The 24,054-nt window shown below is 46.8% G+C and overlaps 1 protein-coding gene across 1 annotated transcript; it reads left to right on the top strand.

Moving 5' to 3' along the window:
* The first annotated feature begins 337 nt into the window (after positions 1-337).
* Positions 338-18,332, top strand: LOC105865686 (orphan sodium- and chloride-dependent neurotransmitter transporter NTT5-like). Its single transcript, XM_012754475.3, has 12 exons — positions 338-794; positions 11,935-12,213; positions 12,393-12,550; positions 12,657-12,783; positions 12,931-13,109; positions 14,286-14,396; positions 14,592-14,833; positions 15,487-15,673; positions 16,010-16,214; positions 16,353-16,512; positions 16,906-17,071; positions 17,295-18,332. The coding sequence occupies exons 2-12, from the start codon at positions 11,973-11,975 to the stop codon at positions 17,787-17,789; spliced, it is 2,271 nt and encodes a 756-aa protein (XP_012609929.2). The 5' UTR covers positions 338-794; positions 11,935-11,972; the 3' UTR covers positions 17,790-18,332.
* The last annotated feature ends 5,722 nt before the right edge of the window (positions 18,333-24,054 follow it).

The following is a 24,054-nucleotide window of genomic DNA, read 5'->3' as shown; positions in this document are numbered from 1 at the left end:
ATTGCCTTCTGGCTGCGGCGAAAGCTTAAACTCTCCTCTAGCTCCGGTGGCCGTGGTGGCCGTGGCTCTGCGGACCCTCAGACCCCGGTCGCGCGCCCTGGCCGGCCCCTCCCCCCAAGCGCCGGCGGAGGCCACCAGCCTTGAGACTCGCGCGTCGTCGGTGGCGGGTAAAGAGGGGCGCAGCCGCGGGTCCTAGTCCCCAGGTCCTGACGTCCCGGGGAACCGGGAGTCTGTTCCCACAACCACTACTCCCCGCTCTGGACCCAGAACCCCGAGCCGAGCCTCCCACCTCCCTTTCTTGCCAGGAATTAGGGATCCGGGATGCCCTGAGTCTGGGAAGACAGAGACAGACCCCAGGTGCGGAGTAGCGGGCTCCTAAGCGCCACCAGGTGGAGCGGAAGCCTGGTGACACATTTCGCCCCCCAACGGCCTCCCTCCCCTCCCCCATCACTCTCCTCCCACTGAGGCCGCGGATGGGCCAGCTCTGGAGACATCAGCTTCCCCCAGCAGGTGACTAGAACCGGGACCACCACCGGGGTTGGGATGTTGTTGGCGAGCCCTACACCTCTCCCGTCTATATCAAAGAGTTTCTTAGCTGGCCTTCAAACAGGTTGTCGCTCCTTTGATCGTCCCGAGAGCCTGGAGGAGAGTAGATAGGGCAGGGGGCGGAGAAAGACTGCGCAGATCCAGTCCCTGCCAGACTGGTGACCAGAGACAATCAGCGGGTGCTACCTGGGCTGACACCTCCCAGAGAGAGAGAGACAGAGGATCATCGGCAACAAAGTGAATTGCAGGTACAAAACCTTGAAAGGGCGAGAAGGGGGTGGCTGAAGCTGGGGGAAGCGGGACCGAAGCAGGAAGCAGAGGTTGGGTCAGGAAGGGCCCCAGTTGCTAAACTGACCAGGGCTGTCTGTGAGGCCCTTCGGGAAGACTTCAGCAAATAATAGACTTTGTGAGGTTCATAGAATGACTCTGGAATATTAATCATGTTTTTAAAGAATACTTTGTGACAAGGAAATATATAGTAGAAAAAATATACATAGTCTATATAGATCCAATTGATAAGAAACACACATGATCATAAAGTATATATTAACATATATGCTATTTCTAATATTTACATATCCTATGTAATAATATCTAATTTGTAAGAATATAAAATATGCATGTATGCCTATAGTAACATCTAATTTCTAAGATTGGCTGTGCCCTCTTTCAAAACCTAAATGCAGCAAACACTTAAAATCATGGTATCTTTTAAGATTATATGGTACATGCTTTGCACCTAGTTAAACTAAAACCTCAGAATTAAACCAAGTGTAGGCAAAACAGCCCCACCTTGCAAATAGCATCCTCCCTTCTCAAGTGACAAGATCCTACCCAGCCCGATTGTGTGCTGCTTTACCACAGCAGCGGGTGCTGGCAGCAACGTTGACAACACACGAGGGTGACTGGCCGTCTGGCTGGAGTCTGCGCAGTAGGCTCTTTAATAGGTGAGACAGGGCAAGGGCCACAGGTTTCCCAAACTAGAATTGGAAACTCCTTGCCCAACAAAGTGAGAGGAAAAAGTCTGGAAGATGAGATCTGAATACCAAAATAACAGCATTTCCGAGAGATTTCAACAGTTGTGGAAGCATTTTAATCAAGACTGCTTGGGAAAGGGGCTGTTGGGGCCATTGCAGTGGGCATGTAAGGATGTTCGTGATTAAGGTGCTATATTAAAACCTCAGCTGGTCTTTGGAGAGTTCCAACTACATGCCAGGCATTAAAGCATGGAAGGGTGGGAGGTGGCAAAGGTGATCAAGATCAGCTTTTGGAGGAAGTTAAATCTGAGATGAGATACCAGTAATGAGTTGGGGTTATCTGGATGAGGGAGGATAGGACGGGGCAAAAGGGAGAGTGTTAGTGTGAGAAAGAGCAGCCAGAAAGATCTTTTTGATGCTTTTATTTTTATTTTATTTATTTATTTTTTTTGAGACAGAGTCTCGCTTTGTTGTCCAGGATGGAGTAAGTGCTGTGGCATCAGCCTAGCTCACAGCAACCTCAAACTCCTGGGCTCAAGCAATCCTCCTGCCTCAGCCTCCCGAGCAGCTGGGACTACAGGCATGCACCACCATGCCCGGCTAATTTTTTCTATATATATTTTTAGTTGACCAATTAATTTCTTTCTATTTATAGTAGAGATGGGGTCTCACTCTTGCTCAGGCTGGTTTCAAACTCCTGACCTCGAACAATCCTCCCACCTCGGCCTCCCAGAGTGCTAGGATTACAGGCGTGAGCCACCGCGCCCCGGCCTTTTTGATGCTTTTAAATGTGTATGTGTAGACACTTTGAAATGTATCATTTTCTTTATATGGATTTTTTTTACATAAATGGAATTATATGTTACATATTACATGACTTTTTACTTAGCAGTGTGTTTTGGAAACTTTGTGATGTTCTGGCATGGAAATATACCTCTCTTTTTTTAAGAAAGAAAATATAACACATATTCAAGAAAGTTTACAAAACTGAAAAGTTCAGCTCAATTATTTATTATAAAGCAAAAACCCTGATCGTCCTAGTCAAAAAAGGAAAACATTGGCTATCCTCTAGAAATATTCCTTCAGCCTCTCCCAAACACCAATCCCTCCTGCCCCCCAAGAGGGAATCACTACCTTAACACTTAGGATCATCGATTCTTCACTTTTATTTATAGTTTTACCACCTCAGTATGCATACCTAAACACTTTGGGTTAGTCTTGCCTGTTTTTTGGGACTTGGATATAAACAGAATCTTATGATATGTATTCTTTTTTTTTTTTTTTTGAGACAGAGTCTCACTTTGTTGCCCAGGCTAGAGTGAGTGCCGTGGCATCAGCCTAGCTCACAGCAACCTCAAACTCCTGGGCTCAAGCAATCCTCCTGCCTCAGCCTCCCAAGTAGATGGGACTACAGGCATGTGCCACCATGCCCGGCTAATTTTTTCTATATATGTATTAGTTGGCCAATTAATTTCTATTTATAGTAGAGACGGGGTCTCGCTCTTGCTCAGGCTGGTTTCGAACTCCTGACCTCGAGCAATCCGCCCGCCTCGGCCTCCCAGAGTGCTAGGATTACAGGCGTGAGCCACAGCGCCCGGCCTATGTATTCTTTAATATCTAGCTTCTTCACTCAATGTTAAGTTTTTGAGATTTATCCCTGTCATTGTAGCTGTAGTTCATTTCTTTGCTTTGCTGTGTAGTGTTCATTTCTACTATCACTATTTGTCCATGCTACTGTGATGGACTTCTGAGTTGTTTCCTGTTTGGGGTTGTTGCAAACAGTGCTGTTAAGGAAAGTCCTGTATGTGTGTACTGGTTAAACACATATAAACATTTTTTGTTGCAATTATAGCCAGGTGTGGAATTGCTGGTCATAGGATATGCATACCTTCAATTTTAACAGATAATGGCGACTCATCTCTGAAAATAATTTTCATCAAGTTTTCATTCCCACTAACAGTGTATGAAATTTCCCATGGCCCCTTATTCTCTCCGACAACGTTCAACATTCTCAGTCTGTTCATGCTAGCCAGTCTGGCAGTTGTGTTGTGGCACCTCACTGTGATTTTAATTGCCATTTCCCTGCTGATTAAAGAGCTTGAGCACATTGGCCTAGCTCTCTGGGAGGCCGAGGCGGGCGGATTGCTCAAGGTCAGGAGTTCAAAACCAGCCTGAGCAAGAGCGAGACCCCATCTCTACTATAAATAGAAAGAAATTAATTGGCCAACTGATATATATATAAAAAATTAGCCGGGCATGGTGGCGCATGCCTGTAGTCCCAGCTACTCGGGAGGCTGAGGCAGAAGGATCGCTCGAGCCCAGGAGTTTGAGGTTGTGAGCGAGGCTGACGCCATGGCACTCACTCTAGCCTGGACAACAAAATGAGACTCTGTCTCAAAAAAAAAAAAGAGCTTGAGCACCTTTTCATATGTTCACTGGCCATTTGGACAACCACTTTGGTAAAAGATCTCTTCAAGTTTCTTAAGTGTTTTTCTATTGGATTACTTATATAATATTTTTCTTACTGATCTGTAGTTCTTTGTAGATTCTGGATAAGAGCTTTATCAGCTTCGCGTCTGGCAATGTTTTCTCTTCCTCTGTGGCTTGCTTTTGACTCTTTTATTGGCATCTTTTGATAAATAAGTATTCTGAGTTTTAATGAACTTGAATTTGTCTATTGTTTCCTTTATGGTTGGTATTTTCTAAATCCTGCTTAATAAGTCTTTCTTAACCCTCAGATGGTGAAGGTATTATCCCCAAAAAGCAAAAGCAAAAAACAAAAACAAACCAAATAATTCAATTAAAAATAGACAAAGCATTTGAATAGACATTTCTCAAATTAAGACAGACAAGTGGTACCTAAATCTTGGTTAAGTGACAAAAAAAAAAAAGACAGACAAGTGGCCAACAGGTATATGAAAAGATGCTCATCATCATTAATCATTAGGGAAATGCAAATCAAAACCTCACCCCAGTTAGAATAGCTGTTATCAAAAAGACAGAAAAATGCCTGGCACAGTGGCTTATTCCTGTAATCCTAGCACTTTGAGAGGCTGAGGTGGGAAGCTTGCTTGAGGCCGGGAGTTCAAGACCAGCCTGAATAAGAATGAGACTCTGTCTCTACTGATAATAGAAAAATTAGCTGGGCTTGGTGGTATGTGCCTGTAGTCCCAGCTACTCAGGAGGCTGAGGCAAGAGGATCGCTTTAGCCCAGGAGTTTGAGGTTGCAGTGAATTGTGATGATGCCACTGCACTCTAGCCAGGGAGACAGAGCAAGACCCTGTCTCCAAAAAAAAACAAAAAAAAAACTGCTGATGAAGTTGCAGAGAAAGTGTAACTCTTTTTTTTTTTTTTTTTTTTTTTGAGACAGAGTCTCACTCTGTTGCCCAGACTAGAGTGCCATGGCGTCAGCCTAGCTCACAGCAACCTCAAACTCCTGGGCTCAAGCAATCCTTCTGCCTCAGCCTCCCTAGTAGCTGCGACTACAGGCATGCACCACCATGCCCGGCTAATTTTTTCTATATATATTTTTAGTTGGGCAATTAATTTCTTTCTAATTTTAGTAGAGACGGGGTCTCGCTCTTTCTCAGGCTGGTTTCGAACTCCTGACCTTAAGTGATCCTCCCACTTTGGCCTCTCAGAGTGCTAGGATTACAGGCGTGTGCCACGACACCTGGCCAGGGTAACTCTTATATGCTGTTGGTGAGAATGTACATTATTGCAGACATTATGGAAAACAGTATGGAGGTTCCTCAAAAAATTAAAAATAGAAGTACTATATGATTCAGCAATCCTACTACTGGGTATATATTCAAAGGAAGTGAAATCAGTATGTCAATGAGATAACTGCACTCCCATGTTTATGGCAGCCCTGTTCACAATAGCCAAGATATTGAATCAACCTAAGTGTTCATCAATGGATGAATGGATAAAGAAAATATGGTTATATATACACAATGGAATACTATTCAACCATAAAAAAGAATTTCCAACAACGCAGGTGAACCTAGAGGACATTAAACTAAGTGAAATAAGCCAAGCACCGAAGGACAAATATCATATGATCTCACTCATATGTGGAATCTAAAAAAGTTGATCTCATGGAAATAGAGAGTGGAATAGAATAGTGGTTAGGAGAGGCTGGGGAGAGAAGGGCAGAGGAAGGGATGGGGAGAGGTTGGTCAATGGGAACAAGTTACAGTTAATAAGAGGTATAGGTTCTGATGTTCTATTGCACAGTAGAGGGACTGCAGTCAACAATAATGTATTGTACACTTTGAAATATCTAGAAGAGGCTGGGGGTGGTGGCTCACACCTGTAGTCCTAGCATTCTGGGAGGCCAAGGTGGGAGGATCACTCAAGGTCAGGAGTTTGAAACCAGCCTGAACAAGAACGAGACCCCATCTCTACTAAAAATAGAAAGAAATTAATTGCCCAACTAATAAATATATATATACACACACACACAAAATTAGCTGGGCATGGTGGCACATGCCTGTAGTCCCAGCTACTTGGGAGGCTGAGGCAGGAAGATTGCTTGAGCCCACGAGTTTAGGTTGCTGTGAGCTAGGCTGATGCCACGGCACTCACTCTAGCCTGGGCAACAAAGTGAGACTCTGTCTCAAAAATAAAATAAAATAAATAAAAATATATAGAAAAAATTAGCCAGGCATGGTGGTGCATGCCTGTAGTCCCAGCTACTTGGGAGGCTGAGGCAGCAGGATCGCTTGAGCCCAGGAGTTTGAGGTTGCTGTGAGCTAGGCTGACGCCACGGCACTCACTCTAGCCTGGGCAACAGAGTGAGACTCTGTCTCAAAAAAAAAAAAAAAAAAAATCTAGAAGAGAGGATTTTGAATATTCTCACCACAAAGAAATGATGAGTTTTTTAGTTAATGGGTATGCTAATTACCCTGGTTTCATCATTATACAATGTATATATGTATTGAAACACCACACTGGACTCCATAAATATGTACAAGTATGTGTCAATGAAAAACAAAATACAACTTATAAAAAACGGTTCAAATCTTCTATATCCTTAATGAATTTTTACTGCTTATCTTTTATGTCTGCAATAAGTATATTATATCAATTTCCTATATATATATTTTTTTTTTTTTTGAGACAGAGTCTCACTTTGTTGCCCAGGCTAGAGTGAGTGCCGTGGCGTCAGCCTAGCTCACAGCAACCTCAAACTCCTGGGCTCGAGCAATCCTTCTGCCTCAGCCTCCCTGGTAGCTGGGACTACAGGCATGTGCCACCATGCCCGGCTAATTTTTTCTATATATGTATTAGTTGGCCAATTAATTTCTATTTATAGTAGAGACGGGGTCTCGCTCTTGCTCAGGCTGGTTTTGAACTCCTGACCTTGAGCAATCCGCCCGCCTCGGCCTCCCAAGAGCTAGGATTACAGGCGTGAGCCACAGCGCCCGGCCAATTTCCTATGTTTTGAGGCCATATTAAAATTAGAATTTGTATGTCTTCCTAGTGAATTGAATCTTTTATCATTGTAAATTTCTCTTTATCTCTGGGAAAGCTTTTTTCCTTAAATATTAAATACATTTTAATAAATTTATAAATATTAAGTATATATAAGCATATTTATGTAATAATTCAATGTATAAATATTAATTAAATACTAATATATTAGTAAAGCTATACATGCTTATTTTGGATAGGCTTTTCATGGAACACAGCTTTCTATGCTTTTTAGTTTTAATTATTTCATATTCTTAAATTTTAGTTGCCTCTTGCAAACAGCACTTAGTTTGATTTTGGTTTTTTAATTCAGGCTGAAAACTTTGTCTTTTAATTAAGGCATCCAGTCTATTTACATTTAATGTAAATACTTATATATTTAGATTTAAATCTACTATCTAATTAGGTGCTTTGTGCTTGTCTTATTTGCTCTATATTTCTTTTTTTCTCCTTTCTTGCATTCTTTGTATGTTGAATGTTTTTAGCCCATTTTTTGTCTATGATAGCTTAGAAGATATACACTTTTATTATTTTTAATGGCTCCCCTAGATATTAAATATGTACACTTCTTATTGAATAATATTAACTGGTACTTTTATCCTCTACTTAGAGAATGAAAAGTACTTATTACACTCAAGCTCCATTTATCACACTTCTAACTTTGGTTATTGTGCATTCTAATTCCTTGCTTATTTAAAGACCAATAAGACGTTACTATTACTGTTTTTGTACAGTCAATTTTTCCTACATGTTTACATTTTCATTACTCATGTTTCTGCATGTTTGATCTTTCCTCTCAAATAATTTTCCCTCCTGAAGATCTCCTGTAGAATTTCCTATAGTGCACATGTTCTGTTGATGAAATTCTTTCCAGTTTTGTTAGTCTGAAATTTTTTAAATTTCATCATAATATTTGAAGGATATGTTTCTGGGTATGGAATTCTAGATTCGCAGTTATTTTCTTTTAGCACTTTAAATTTTTCATTCCATTGTCTTGTTTACATTATTTTTTGAGAGGTTACTTGTCATTCTAATTGTTGTCCTTTTGTATTAATAGGTAAGTTTTCCCTTTTAGGATTTTCTCTTTGTCTTTGGTTTGCCAAAGTTTTACTTTGTTGAAACTAGGTGTTGTTTTCTTTTTATTTATATGCTTGTGGAATCAGAGCGCTTCTTGAGTCTGTGGTTAGGTGTCCCTGATTTAGTTGAGAAAATCCCAGGCCATTTCTCCTTCAAATTGTTTTTGTCCCATTCTCTCTTCTCTCTTTTGTACTCCAATTAAACACATAGTATACCTTCTCCACGTATCCAGTTATGTCCTTTTCTCTGATTTCCATCATTTTGTCTCTCTATCCTTCATCCTGGAAATTTTCTTCTGATATGTCTTCCAGCTCACTAATTATCTCTTTAGCTGTGTATAATCTACTTTTTGACCCATACATTTAGTCTTCATATTTGTTATTGTATTTTTCAGTTCTAGCATTTCCATTTGTATCATTTTATAATTACAGGTTCTCAACATTGTATTTTATTTCCTTGATCATGATAAGCATATTTACCGTGAATTTGAGACAGATAACACCAAATACTGGAATCCCTATTGATCGATTTTTATTATCTGTTGCTTTTTAGACAATAGAAACAAAATTAAGTTCATTGTGTTATCTTGTATCCTCATGTGTCCCGTAATTTTTTTACCTTTTTTTCTTATTGAGGTAAAAATTGCATACAGTGAAGTATACAAATCTTCAGGGTATGCTCAATGAATTTTGTGTATGTGTACACTTATGTAACCATCATGAAGATCAAGATATAGAACATTTATATCACCCCAGATGTTAGGCCAACCCTGCATTCCTAGGATAAATCCCAATTGGTCCTATCATATAATCCTCAAAGTGCGCAGCCTTAGGCATGCACTGTCACCCTGGGGTGACAGTGTTTTTAGGAGGACTCTTTTGTCTCTTTCCCTAATCACACTCAGCTTTTAAGCTCCACTAATTGCCAGCTGATTACTTTATTGTTTTTGACAATGTTCTGAGGCATAAATTGTTCCATATCTGATCCAATTAAATTTGGGCTCATTTAAAGGTGCAGTCTGTTTTTCGTTATTGTTGTTTTTGGGTTTTTTTGGTTTTTTTTTTTTTTTTTTTTTTGAGACTCACTCTGTTGCCTAGGCTAGAGTGCCATGGTGTCAGCCTAGCTCACAGCAACCTCAAACTCCTGGGCTCAAGCGATCCTCCTGCCTCAGCCTCCCAAGTAGGTGGGACTACAGGCATGCACCACCACACCTAGCTAATTTTTTCTATTTTTAGTAGAGACAGGGTCTCACTCTTGCTCAGGCTGGTTTTGAACTCCTGACCCCAAGTGATCCTCCTGACTTGGCCTCTCTCAGTGTTAGGATTACAGGCGTGAGCCACCATGCCCAGCCAAAAAAGCTGCTTTTGAGGGCAGTGTTTGAGATTTGTTCTGATCCTAGGAGGGATCTTAGCTGTCTCTTTCCCTGATTCTCTCTAGTATACTAGCTACAGTCTAGCTTGTATCTCTCATGAAGCTGTCAGCTTCCACTTAATTGCTTACCAGCTGTACCTTCACTATTTTTGAGTGTGTCCTTTGGCTTGAACTCTGCATACTTTGTTTTAAATAAAGTCAATTCTTTGGGAGAGAGCTTCAGAGCTCTTAGTTCTTTCTTTCTTTCTTTTTTTTTTTTTTTTTTTTGAGACAGGCTCACTTTGTTGCCCAGGCTAGAGTGAGTGCCGTGGCATCAGCCTAGTTCACAACAATCTCAAACTCCTGGGCTCAAGCAATCTTGCTGCTTCAGCCTCCTGAGTAGCTGGGACTACAGGCATATGCCACCATGCCCGGCTAATTTTTTCTGTATATATTAGTTGGCCAATTAATTTCTATATATAGTAGAGAAGGAGTCTCGCTCTTGCTCAGGCTGGTTTCGAACTCCTGACCTTGAGCAATCCGCCCACCTCGGCCTCCCAGAGTGCTAGGATTACAGTTGTGAGCCACTGCCCGGTCTGAGAGCTCTTAGTTCTTAAGGCTTGCCTCTCTCTCTGGACAAAACCTCTAAGATGGGTGGGAACAATGGCCTGCAGCTCTCTGAGAGACACCCCTGCTTCAGGAGCTGGTTGCTCTATGGGGCATTAGCCTCTGTTCTTATCGACTTGCCTGTCCTGGCATGTAACCTCAACCTTACAAATAAATGAGCCAGGGCCAGGGGAGATCAGGGCCCCAGTAATCTCAGAATGCCATGCCTGACATAGATCCTCTGCTCTAAAAGTGGGGGCTGGGTGGAAGAAGGGAGCACCTGACCTTTTTGCCACACTTGCCTAGAATGTAGCCTCTGCAACATGTAGCTGGAAGGGAATGAGAAATGCTGGTGGCCTGGGCGCTAGACAGTAAAAGAGTCCTGTGTTCTCTCCACCTGGACTGGAGCTGCCATAGTGGGCTAGGAGTAGAGAGGGCACGGGCCGCAGACTGCGGCGTTCTTAGAGTTTTAGTATATTTTCTTGAATAACTGTTTAATCATTTGCTGTACGACCTTAGAGCAATTTCCGGAGACCATAAATGTACTTATTTTCTTTATAGTTTTCACAAGTTTACTTATTTCACTAGGAAGTGGGTCCAGAGAGGTCCTCATGCTGCCTTTTCCAGAAGTGGAACCCCAACAAAGCTTTTATATTCTACCAATCCCTATACCCCAGCTTAGATTTACCGAATCAGAATCTAGAGGAGTTGGCCAGACGCAGTGACTCATGCCTGTAATCCTAGCATTCAGGGAAGCTGAGGTGGGAGGGTCGCTTGAGGTCAGGAGTTCTAGAGTAGCCTGAGCAAGAGCAAGACCCCATCTCTACTAAAAATAGAAAGAAATTAGCCAGGCAACTCAAAATAGAAGAAGAAAAACAAATTAGCCGGGCATGGTGGCGCATGCCTGTAGTCCCAGCTACTCAGGAGGCTGAGGCCGGAGGATCGCTTGAGCCCAGGAGTTTGAGGTTGCTGTGAGCTAGGCTGATGCCACGGCACTCTAGCCTGGGCAACAGAGCAAGATTCTGTCTAATAAAAAAATAATCTGGCCGGGTGGGGTGGCTCAAGTCTGTAATCCTAGCACTCTGGGAGGCCGAGGCGGGTGGATTGCTCGAGGTCAGGAGTTCGAAACCAGCCTGAGCAAGAGCAAGACCCCGTCTCTACTATAAATAGAAAGAAATTAATTGGCCAACTAATATATATATATATATAAATTAGCCGGGCATGGTGGCGCATGCCTGTAGTCCCAGCCACTCGGGAGGCTGAGGCAGAAGGATCGCTTGAGCCCAGGAGTTTGAGGTTGCTGTGAGCTAGGCTGACACCACGGCACTCACTCTAGCCTGGGCAACAAGCGAGACTCTGTCTCAAAAAAAAAAAAAAATAATAATCTATAGGAGTGAGGCTAGGAGAATGAAAGGCAGGAATCCATATCTTTTTAAAGCTCTTCAAGTGATTGTGATGGATAGCCAGTTTGGGGAACCACTAGCCTAGAAGTCTACGTGCATTATTTGGGCCTAAAAATTTCCAAGTAGACCAGAAGAGACCTGAGTGTATCAAATGTATACTGTGTCCTTGGCACTCAATATCTATTATGTCATTTTTACTCCTTTTGGACAGGACTGATGTTCAGCTGATACTCTAGTGTTTATGGGTGGCATTCATTCTGATTGGTCAGTGCTCACACCATAACAGTTATTAAATATTTGAAATTCATGTGCTTGTAAGAGGAGAAAAAATTGAGTCTGAAAGAGATGAAATTATTTGCCCCAGGTTAATAACTAGTAAAGAGAAGGGCCAAGATTTAAACACTGGCCCTTGTTTCTCTAAAACCCTTGTCGTGAAGTTTTACCACCTGGTATTTGAGATGTGTCTCTTACAGTCTGCTGTTTTTGGTGACCCCAAGATACCCTCAGGAGTTAACGGGCTTGTAAGAAGAAAGCCATGGAGTTCCTTGGAGAATTATCCAACAAGACAGAGGAAGAGCATTTCAAGAAACTCAAAACCTCCAGCCTTCAAGCCTCCCTGCCCTGGAAGCTCAAGGCCAAGGATATTCGAGCCACCATCCCCCAACACTACTTGGTTCAGACTAAACAAACTGAGAACCTCTTGCTCCAGGTGGCCTTCTCTGTTGGGCTAGGCAGCATATGGCGTTACCCTTACCTGTGTCAACGGAATGGAGGAGGTAAGGCCAGGAGCCTGGATCCTGAGTTTAAGAAAGGAGTTTTAAGGCTGGGAGACTAGATTCCTGGGTCCTGGGGGAGGAAAAAGCTGGAGTTGGGCACATAGGGAGTCCTAGGGGATACTGGGAAGGGGGCCAGGTCTCCTGGTTGCCTGAGCACAGCCTCTGACTCCCTTCCTCAGGCAACTTTATCCTGATACATTTCTTCATGCTTCTCTTATTCGGAATCCCTCTCTTGTACATGGAGATGACCGTAGGGCAGTGGCTGCATGTGAACAATATCCAGGCCTGGAAGCAACTCGTCCCCTGGCTGGGCGGCGTGGGCTATGCCAGCATACTGGTAACTGAGTGGCCCAGCCAACAGGCATCCCAGCTCACCCCTTGTGGTCTCCAGGGCCCCTGTCTCTACCCACCCCAGCCCTCAGGCCCACTGTGTCCACCCCCAGGTGTGCACGCTGATGAGCCTGTACAACAGCACCGTGGTCTCCTGGAGCCTGTCCTACCTAAGCAACTCCTTTAGTTACCCCCTGCCCTGGGACTACTGCCCACTGGTGAAGAACATCAGTGTCACTGGTGAGGAGAGGGAGAGAGGGCCAGCAGGGTGAAGGGAGGCAGGGATACCAAGGAGCACGAAACAGGGAGTGAGAGCCCAAAGGGAGTCAGTGGAGAACAGGGACAGGCACCAAGTAAGGTGGTGCCTGTGTGCTTGGGTCCCCCTAGACTACTCTTGCCTTCGGACTGTGACCCAACAGTACTTCTGGTACCAAACCACCCTGCAAGCCTCAGGCCACATTGAGGAAGGGGTCGAGGGCCTCGTCCTGAACCTCACCCTGGGCATCTTCGCAGCCTGGGTCGTCCTCTTCTTAATCATGATCACAGGGACACAGATTTCAATGCCGGTAAGTCACCCTGACCACTGACCCCACTACTGCTTCGCCTTTGCGAACCCTAAGATCCCCAGACTCCCTGCCCCAGCACCATCCAAGCCCTTCCTGTTGACTGCTCCTCCTCTGCAGTCCCCATGGCCCTTCCACCACCAAGAGACGAGCTTAGATGTGGCCCCCTGGCATCTCCATCAGGGGTCCTGAGGACGACCCCTGCCCCCTCCTCTCCCTACAAAGCACTGCTATTCTCCCACCGACGGCTTGAAGGAGCGCCTGCTACTGACCCGACCCCATATCCCCACATCCCTGCCCACGGAGACCTGGAGGCAGCCTTTCAGATCAGACCGGTCTCAGCCCCTGGGCCCTGCAACCTCCAACTTCCTGCAATTTGACAATGCATGTTAACCCCTAAAAGAGCTGATTGGCCCCAATTCTTTTCCAGTTACCCATTTAGAATATTTTACTCCACTCTCTACTTCCAATCCCACTCCTTGGCACCTGAATCATATTCCCTTTACATGGAAAATTTATTTCAGCATGTTTGTTAGATCATTGTGGTTAATTCTACCTGCATCTCCTGCTCCCTGCGTTCATGTGAACATTCAACTTTCCTGCATCCCTAGAGGCCCGACTCCCCATCTCTTCACAGCCTCCAAAATAAACCACTCATACCAACGTTACTGAAGGTTTGGGAGGGGTACACTGAGAGAGGGGGGCCTTAGCTCATCTGTCCCAAAGCCACACCTTCCTCTTCATCATGGTACTTTCTCCCCAAATCTGAGTTTCTTTTCCTCTCTCTTCCCCTATGAAGTTCTTCCACACAGTCTTTAAGGTTCTCTGGCTCCTCTCCCCCTTGCAGTTCCTGTCCCTGAACTCACACATAGGCCTTAAAACCAACGCCCATGAATTAAGTGTCCAAATGCCTTACCATTTAAAAGTCATCTTTACTTGGAATCTCACCCCTCACCTCTGGGCAGCTTACTGATGGATTTGTTTTCCCGAATAACAGTGTCGTCTCCCTAGAATAATGCTCCCATAACTCTCTCCTGTTACCTCCAGGCCACCTTGACATTGCCCATCGCCATCTCTCTACACCTGCTGACCTGCAGTCCCCTGCTAATACTTACCTCTGTTTTCCCCTCCTCCGCATCTCTCCTGACTCCTGGTTTCTGTCCTGACCCGCCTGGCCAGCTGCTGTTTTTGCAAATATTCCTCCCCTACATCCTCCTCTTCTGCTTCTTCATCCGAGGTCTCTTCCTGGAAAATGCAGTTGCCAGCCTTAGACGTATGGTGACAACAGAGGTGAGGCTGGGAACTCCAAAATCCCTCCCTCAACTCTCAAGGCTTCTGAGTCTCCTTCCTCCACATCTTCTCCCCTTCTGCCCCTGGCCCACCCTTTATCCCTCTGCTCTCTACCTTAGTCTCCCCTCTGCCCACTTCCTGGTGTTCCACCCGCTGAGCCAACTCCCAATGCCTCTCACCCACTCCCACCCACAGCTCTCTGCCTTAGCCTCGCTGGACCTGTGGCGTCAGGCAGGAGGCCATGTGCTCTATTCCCTGAGCCTGGGCATGGGCACCATCGTCCCCTTCTCCTCCTACAATGCTGGAGGCAACGACTGTATCAAGCTGGCCTCCATTGTGGCCCTAGTCAACCTGGTGACCTCCCTGCTGACCACGTCCATCGTCTTTATAGTGCTGGGATTCTGGGCCGCCACCAGTGGCAGCACCTGTGTTGAGAAGTGAGTGACCACAGCCTTGCAGGTACAAGGAGAGGTCCCCCTCCCTCTGCCTCTACCTTAGCAATCTGCCAGTTTCATGGGCCTTTAATCTCAAGAGCCTCTCCATTAATATTAATAATAATCGCATGTTTATTCTCAGAGAAAACAGCCCCCCAAATGCTACTATCCACCATTTCATAGATAAGAAAATTGTCTCAGAGATGCAGCTGTCCTAAGGTTTCCATACATTGCAAATGGACTAAGGAAGGTTCCAAAATCAGTTATTTAACTCCCAGAGAAGGCTCTTACTGCGCTCTGAGCCACACTCAGTGGTTACTGGCCTAGGCTGCATATTTGAATCATTTGGGGAGCTGTAGAAAATACTTAATGTCTGAGTTCCACCTCCAAAGATTCTGATTTCTTTAGTCTTGGATGTATCCAGGCATTGGGATTTTTAAAAGCTCCACAGTAGGATTTTTCTTCCAGTTCAGGGTGTTGAAGGATGCAGAAGTCCACGCTTCCATGGTGCCAGCAAAATTTTTAATGAATAAAATAAAAATCTTACTTTCCTATAAAGTTATTGAAGAGCAGTGGACACAAAGAAGCCTTACTGAGCCAGGGAGCAGAGAGGCCTGCCTGCTCCCCACCACCCTTCTTTCCCGTTTCCCCTTCAGGAATGTCTCGATGCTGATGAAGCTGATATCGAAAGGGTTGCTGCCTCCGAATGCCAAGCCCCCCGAAAACATCCTGCTCATGCCCCCCATTGACTACCTGGACTGGATCAGCACCCTGCCCACATACCTCCAGTACCAGGTCATACAGCACTCCCTACCCTGCAGCATTAAGGTGCAGGAGGAACAGGTGTGTGTGCGGGGGCGGGAGGGCGCTTCCCAACGGGACGCTGGGAAGTGTGATTCTTGGCAGCCCCGTGGGCCACCTTAGCCTCCCCCTAGGCAGGAAACAGCGTAATCACGTTTCCATATGCCCATATGCGGGTCTTTGCTAAGTCATTGCTCCTTGCTCGCATGGCCCCTGGGATGCCTGTTTGTTATGAAGCCGCTGGGTGAAGCTCACACAGCTAAGGAAACCAAGGAGGGCAAACACTCAGCGCTCCGTGCCTCTTTCCTCTGCCCTCAGACATCGCCCCTCCTCCCACCCCCAAGCCAGACCCTGCCTCAGAGCCCCTCTCCCCCGCAGCTCATGGAGGGCCCGGGCCTGGCATTCGCAGCCTTCTCCCAAGCCGTCTCGTTGTTCCCCGGTTCTTCCTCCTTCTGGGCCATCATCTTCTTCCTGTCCCTGCTCATCATAGAGCTGGCCACCTTGATAAAAATCGCAGAGGCCGTCATCATTCCCCTCCAGAACTCCGTCTCCACCTTCATAAAGAATCCCAAGCTGGTCCCAGGTACCGTGGACTCTCACCCCAGCGAGAACCCTGTCCTGCTGCCCTCCCCCCAGCAAGCCCACCTGCCAGGGTTCACTGTGACTCCCGGCCGAGCCGGGCGCAGAGACCTCACTGTGGCCACACCTGCCTCTGCCTTAGTGCTCTTCTGCTTGGGAGGCTTTCTGGGCAGCCTCGTCTTCACCAGTCACGCCGGCAGCTACATCCTGTCGTTGTTTGATGACCTCGTGGTCCCGCTTACCCTCGTCATCACTGTGACCTTCCAGAACATGGCTCTGGCCTGGATCTACGGAGCCAGGAGGTGATTTCCCAGCACCAGGGTCTGCCCAGCCATGGGCCCCATCCCAGGCCTAGGAGTGTTGGGGCCACCTCTGCTGCCTCTGTCCCTGCGAGAGCTGCAGGAGGGGGGACCCTAGGGCAGCGGGCGGGTCTTGAGGGCACAGGCAGTCCTGGGCTAGTATGACTCTGGAGAGATGGGGTAGCGCAAGGCCGCAGAGGGAAGGATTTCTGTGGGGCAGGCCAGATGTAGGGCCCAGCCTCAGGGGCGGGCCTCGCAGAATCTGGCAGCCCCTGAGAGTTGGAAACTGGTGAGAAAACCAAAGGGCTGGCAGGTCTACCTTCCCAAGGGCCACAGGCCCTGGTGGCCAGAGGAGGGCTCTTTCCCAGACGCCCCTGACCATTGTCCCCACCCCAGGTTCAGGGAAGAATTATTCAATGAGCTGGGCCGCCTGCTGTGGCCCACCTTCACTTTCCTGTGGTGCCAAGTGACCCTGCCCGGGCTGCTGGCCCTCCTCGGCCTCTGCATAGCACAGCTGTACCATAAGGTGGCCCCCTACTACATCGCCTGGAACAGCAGTGCGGTGAGACTCCCTGGCCTCCCTCCCTGGCCTCCCAGCCCACTCTGGGACCCCCTTGTCGTATCTCTCGCCCCACGGGACTCCGGATCTGGGATCCCACCACCCCCGGTGATCCCCTAACCAGCTTCCTGGCCCCTGGGGAATCCAATACCCAGCAGTGCATGGGCTGAAACCTTCCGCTACTGCTTTTTGCTCCCACCCTGCACCCGCCTCTCTCTGCTCCCAGAGCCAGGAAGTAAAACAGCCCTACCTGAAGAGGACCCTGGGCTGGGTCAGCTTCCTCAGCCTCCTCACCTTTCTGCCAATCGCAGCTCACCCGCTTCAACACTGGTGGTACTTCGAGAACCCCATTGTCTCTAACACCTTAGAGAAACCACTAACCTTCAAAAAGGCATCCATGGTGCCCCGCAAGCCCGTAGAATGGCCTAAGCCCCCCGAGATGAAGTCCACCCTAGATCACCAGCAGAATGACAGTGAGGACACACTGAAGGAGATCAACCTGTCCCCAAGCAGGGAGGGGCACAGGAGCCCGTGGAGGGCCTGGAAAAGGAGCAGTCAGAACTCGTTCATCCTGTCTGTGGTCAACTCCATGCTCTCCATGCGGAGCAGCACCATGGACCCCTCGAGGCTGGCGACCCCAGACTCCGACATTGCAGAAAACTCTGAGGTACACAGCGAGAACGACGTGGAAGAAAACCTGCCTGATAAATCTGTCCAGTAACTGGTGACATCACCCATTTTTCCAAGGCGGCAAATCTGTGCCCTACCTGGCAGCATTAGTGCCCATTTTGCTGCAGGAATAATTGGTTCTGCTGGAAAGGAGCGGAGAGGCCCAACAAAACTTGCCTAGCAACCGGTGACGTCACCCACCTGGCCTTGGAAGGGAATGGACAACCCCAGAGATCTGGTAGCACCGATTCCGCCACGCGGAACTCTCTGCTCTGGGACTGGAAAACTTGGAAGAAGACATCAGCTCGACTACTCATGGGGCTGGACCTAGGGCCCCCTGTCCCTCTGTGATGCGGGGGCACCATTTTGGCGTGGTGAGGACGCACTTTCCAGAACTCAGCCTTCCCAGTTATGGCGAGAGACAGCGTCCCCTGCAGCCCGCACGCCTCACCCGGCTGCGGCCATGGTGTGTCTCTCCTCCAGGGCTGTCCTCTGGGAATGGGTGTGACGACAATGCTGTGGCTCAATAAACGGGTCGGCTAGAACCCCGGGCACAGGCTGTGTTCTTCCCACGAGGGGCCCAGGCGTCAGCGTCCTCCCACATGTGCACGCGCACGCGTGCACGCGCACACACAAGCTCCCGGTCACCTCAGTCTGCAGAACCAAGTGTCCACTCTGGTGATGCCAATCTCCCTCTGCCTTAGGGACACAGATACTGAGTCTCCAGATCCCTCCTCGTCCTAGCGTTGAGCCAAACTGTGGGGAAGCTCTCCAGTGTCACGCAACCTAGGAACCGCGTTGACTTTTAACTTGGTCATTGACGGCCACGCCAAACCACCCTAGGATTAAATGTGTCCCGTAACTATCATCTCACTGTTCCTACCAAAAGGGTAGCATGCTGAGCCAGGCGTGGTGGCGCCTGTGGTCCCAGGTATTCAGGAGGCTGAGATGAGAGGATTGCTTGAGCCCAGGGGTTCGAGGCTGCAGTGCTCAGTGATTGTGCCTGTGAATAGCCATTGCAATCCAGCATGGGCAACATAGTGAGACCCCCATCTCTTAAAAAAGAAAAAAAAAGGGTAATGTGCCAAGAACAGAACCTGGCATGTACGTCTTCTCTAAGTGGTTATTACGCTTAGTTCTTACTGGGAGTAGAGTTCCTCCCCGACTCAGGCACCAGGAGGTAGGTCACCTGGTGTCCGTGGGCTAGGGACCGAGGAGTCTTGGAGAACTTGGAACTTATTAGGGTTATCTGTAACAGTAGGTACCGTGTTTCCCCAAAAATAAGACAGGGTCTTATATTTATTTTTCCTCAAGAAGACATCCTAGGGCTTATTTTCAGGGGATGTGTTATTTTCCCCTCAAAGCCTCAGCTTGCAGCACGCACAGGATGGCCGGGACCTGACAGGGGGAGCCGACCTTGTTGGTGGGGCTGCCCGCACCTTTCCGGTCACCTCTGGGATAGTGGCTGTCACGATGGGGCAGATGAGACGGGCTGCTCGCCTTCTTTACTGTTCTGCGATGAAATGAGTTGTGCGGATATGCTGCGTACCCACGCCCATCACTAGGTCTTATTTTTAAGGTAGGGCTTATATTGCGCAAATGCTTAGAAATCCTGCTAGGGCTTATTTTATGGGTAGGTCTTATTTTCGGGGAAACACTGTAACATCACCCTGCCTCTTTGAATGTCAAATGGAATTAAGACAGCTCAGTGTGGCTGGGCGTAGTGGCTCACGCCTGTAATCCTAGCACTCTGGGGGGCCCAGGAGGGAGAATCGCTTGAGTGCAGGACTTGGAGACCAGCCTGGGAGCACAGTGAGATCCCCCCTTTTCTACCAAAAATTTAAAAACTAGCTAGGCATGGTGCACACACCTGTAGTCCCAGCTACTCGGGAGGCTGAGGCAGGAGGATTGCTTCAGCCCAGGAGTTTGAGGTTGCTGTGAGCTAGGCTGAAGCCGAGGCACTCTAGCCTGAGTGACAGAGGGAGACTGTCACAAAACAAAAACACAAAGCAAGACAGCTCAGTGGGGTGGAGGCGCCTTTGAAGCCACACCCCATAGTGACTTCCTGGGCAAAGAACCTTCCATTCCTCCAAAGTTCATGGCCTTGAAAATCAATGCCAGCTCCATGACCGCCAGCTCTGGTTCCAAATCAACTCCCAAATCTTCACATGCCCCTTCAAACCTTTTATTTGCCTAAGAGGTCTCTAAACATTATCACTCTTCCCTATGAGTGACAACTTTCTGAGAAAGCATCCTCAACATTCATAGAAAATTTACACTTAAACTATTGTTCATTCTACACACTTGTTATCAGCGAAGCTTAATTTGTTTTGCTTATTTTGGTTTAGAAAAATAGATACAATCCCAGAGGTGAAGGCCTTGAAAGAAAAAAGAAATAAATATGAGCAGAAGTTCTCAATCTTTCTTCCTGCATCCCTAAATGTAACCTCTTCTATAACCCAATGTAGAGAGCCCTGAAAAGCTCGGAGGCTGAGGCTCCCAGCCCCTTCCTGCCCCGAGACTCAGTCCCCCTGGCCTCCCGACGGCTCCGGTGTTCTGCAAGGACTTCAGGTCTGGGATGACCCAGCTTGGGAAACTGAGGCTGGGTGGAATGGGGGTGGGGCCGAACCCCAGCAGGACGAGAAGAGGACTGGAACCCCCTTCCCACGCTCGCCCTCATCCCTGCTTTATGTCTCTTTTCCCCTTTCAGAGCCAGGACGGGCTACCGTTAGCCACCGCCACGAACGGGGTATCCCCAGGGCTCTGGGGGGAGGACGATAAAAACCGGTGTCAGAGATGCTTCCTAAATCACTTGGAGCTCTAGCTCTAGAGTCTTTTTTTGTACGAGATTAAGGCCGGCGGGGGAAGTCCTGGCATGCAGGACGCTGTCCCAAGGGCAGTGAGAAGCCCCAGTGCCCTTCTTAATACTAGTCGGGACAATGGGCAGACAGATCCTTCACTGGGCTTCCCCACCCCCCTCTCCTTCCAGGAAATAAATATTGCAGGAGACTCGGAGAAAAGGAAAAAGTGCCTTCAGGTCAACCAAACAGTCAGCAACTGAGCTGGAAATAGAATTAAGGTTTTCTGGCTCCTAGTCCAGGATTCTGTCACTTTTCATTTCCCCTCCAGGTTAAAAGCTTCTTGGCCCTTGCAGCTGGGGCGCTGGCCTGTGGCCTACATGCCCCAATCTGAGGTGCTCCCACAAGCCTGGTGGGGAAAACCAGGACATGGGATGTGACCTCCATGTAGGGGAGATAGGTGGGTGGTCTTGGCGAATGTGCAGTTAGAAGCCTCTGGCCCCCCTGGGATGGCTGGAGCAGACTTGACCATCGCAAGCAATGGGCGGTGGTGGAAGAGGTATTTCCTAGCAAGTTGTCCGCATGGCTGGGGGAGTCCCCTGGCTGTTTGAGGCTGTGTGGCATTCCCACCTGGCCCCTCAGCCCATGTAGAATCCCCAATATAACAGGATAAATCTGTTTCTGCTTAAACTAGTCCTCAGACTGGAATTTTGTTGTTTGCAACAGAGCCTTGAACAATACAAGTTATTTCCAAAAGTATTAATCTACTCTGGAGGCATAAAGACCTCTATCCTGGAGCACCTCCAAAACTACACCACGCCGGACTTGGAACCCAGTTCGAAAAGAATTCTTGACATATTGACAAACAATGACAATTTTGTTGGATAAGAGCATAGCTTTGCAAGATGACTCCTTTGAAGGGTAAAGCGCTAATTGGGATAGGTGAATTCTGGTATTTTTGTTTGAAAGATAGCAATATTCTAAAGTTACACCTTGTAAGCCAACATTATTTTCACCTGGCTTTGGAATGCGTTTTGCACTCATCATTGAATGTGGGTATGTCTGAAATTTTACGACTTCCCTTCAAAGAAAACAGTGAATAACTTATTCAGACAGCACTGGGAAGCCACCCACTTACTTCCATCTTGAACCCTACCACCTACCTGATTCTAGTCACGAGGAAACATCAGACAAGCCCCAGCTGAGGGATTCTGCAAAACAACTGGCTTACACTGGAAAAATGTCAGTGTCATGCAAAACAAGGGCTGAGAACTGCCCCAGACTGGGATGGACCAAAGAGGCAGGATGGTTGAATGCCAGACATGATCCTGGGTTGGAGTTTGGACTGGGGAAAAATGTTTTTGCTATAAAGGATAGTATTGGGATAAGTGGGGAGAAATGAATAAGGTCTGTAGATTAGGTACTAAAAGTAGATCAATGTCAATTTCCGGATTTTAATGGCGCCATGATTATGGAGGCAAACGTCCTTGTTCTAGGAAGTATGCACTGCAGTATTTAGGAACAAAGGGGCATTGTGTCTGCAACTTACTCTCAAAAGGTTTGTAAAAATAATAGGTATTTGCTGGGCACAGTGGTTCATGCCTGTAATCCTAGCACTCTGGGAGGCCGAGGTGGGCGGATTGCTCAAGGTCAGGAATTCGAAACCAGCCTGAGCAAAAGCAAGACCCCATCTCTACTATAAATAGAAAGAAATTAATTGGCCAACTAATATATATAGAAAAAATTAGCCAGGCGTGGTGGTGCATGCCTGTAGTCCCAGCTACTCGGGAGGCTGAGGCAGGAGGATCGCTTGAGCCCAGGAGTTTGAGGTTGCTGTGAGCTAGGCTGACGCCATAGCACTCACTCTAGCCTGAGCAACAAACCAAGATTCTGTCTCAAAATAAAATAAAATAATACGTATTATAATAATAATAATAATAAATGTGAATGATAGTATTGATAAAGCCAATGTGGTAATCTGCTACGAGTGAGGAATGTGGGTGAAAGGTATACAAAAGCTCTTTATTCAAGCACACTTTGTTTATTGCACTTAGTTTTATTGCACTTTGCAGATATTGCATCCTTTACAAATGTGGCAACCCTGAATTGAACACGTCTATCGGTGCTATTTTTCCCACAACACATGGTCACTTTGTGTCTCTGTGTCATATTTTGATAATTCTTGCAATATTTCAAACTTTTTCATTATTATTATATCTGTTAGGGTGATCTGTGATCAATGCTCTTCAATGCTACTGTTGTAATTGTCTTGAGGCACAACAAACTTCGCCCATGTAAGACGACAAATTTAATAAATGCTGTGTATTCTAACTGCTCCACCAACTGGCCGTTCCCCCATCTCTCTCTCTCTCCTTGGGTCTCTCTATTCCCTGAGAAACAACAGTATTGAAGGTCGGCCAATTAACCCTACAATGTGCTGGAGAGGGTGGCTCACTCCTATAAACCTAGCACTTTGTGGAGGCCGAGGCAGGAGGCTCGCTTGAGGCCATGATTTCAAGACCAGCCTAGGAAACATTGTGAGACCACATCTCCACAAAAAATTTAAAAAAAGAAAAATTAGCCTGTGTAGTGGTGCACCTATAGTCCCATCTACCTGGGAGGCCAAGGCAGGAGGATCACTTGAGCTCAGGAGTTTGAGACCAGCATGAGCAAGCACGAGACCCCATCTCTACAAAAAATACAAAAATTAGCTGGGCATGGTGGCTCATACCTGTAGTCCCAGCTACTTGGGAGGCTGAGGCGGGAGGATTGCTTAAGCCCAGGGTTTGAGGTTGCTGTGAGCTATGATGATGCCACGGCACTCTAGCCTGGGCAACAGAGTGAGACTCTGTCTCAAAAAAAAAAAGAAAAGAAAAGAAAAGAAAAGAAAAGAAAAGAAAAGAAAAGAAAAGAAAAGAAAAGAAAAGAAAAGAAAAAAGAGCGGGGGAAGAGAGGGTGCAATGTACCTTTGTCAAGATTTTCAGATAACATTTTTAATTTTAATTTTTGATTTCTATCTGAAAATTGCATCTAAAACCTGCTCCTTTCATATACTATATCCCTGTATGTTAAATAATTCTCTCTTGAAAACAATCAAATTACCAAAAACGTATAAATGACAACAAAAATAAAACTCTCCCACAATATTCATGCAATAAATTAAAAAACTGAAACCTAGAAAGTTGTCAGCTAACTGCAATGTCTTCGGGAGGTGGCATTGGGGTAGGATGGCTGCTGCCCCCTAGTGGACACCGTCAGCTTTCAACACAGCCGAACCCGCCCAGCCGTTTAAGGGGACCCCTGTGAATTGAGGACCCCATTAAGCCAGAGGAATTTCTTCAGACAATGGAGTGGGGAATAAAGTTTTCTCTAAAAGGATAGCTGCTAATTTTTCATGCAAGACAGGTGACACAACCACCAGACCGGCTGTGCTCCTGAATAGACCATTTACATTTAATCACTTCCAGCCTTGCTAGTCATCAGCTCCTAGTTGACCCACCTGCAAATGGAGATGTGAGG

Source organism: Microcebus murinus, chromosome 16 (genome assembly GCF_040939455.1).
Source record: "Microcebus murinus isolate Inina chromosome 16, M.murinus_Inina_mat1.0, whole genome shotgun sequence".
Classification (NCBI taxonomy): Eukaryota; Metazoa; Chordata; class Mammalia; order Primates; family Cheirogaleidae; genus Microcebus; species Microcebus murinus.
Note: the sequence above shows the minus strand (reverse complement) of the source record. Positions and strands in the feature narration are given on the sequence as shown.

Bases quoted from the DNA above. Each gene is read 5' to 3' on its own strand.
- LOC105865686 (XM_012754475.3), top strand. From the start codon at position 11,973: ATGGAGTTCCTTGGAGAATTATCCAACAAGACAGAGGAAGAGCATTTC. The intron at 12,784-12,930 runs GTGAGGAGAGGG...GGGTCCCCCTAG, and splicing joins GAAGAACATCAGTGTCACTG to ACTACTCTTGCCTTCGGACT. The intron at 14,397-14,591 runs GTGAGGCTGGGA...TCCCACCCACAG, and splicing joins GACGTATGGTGACAACAGAG to CTCTCTGCCTTAGCCTCGCT.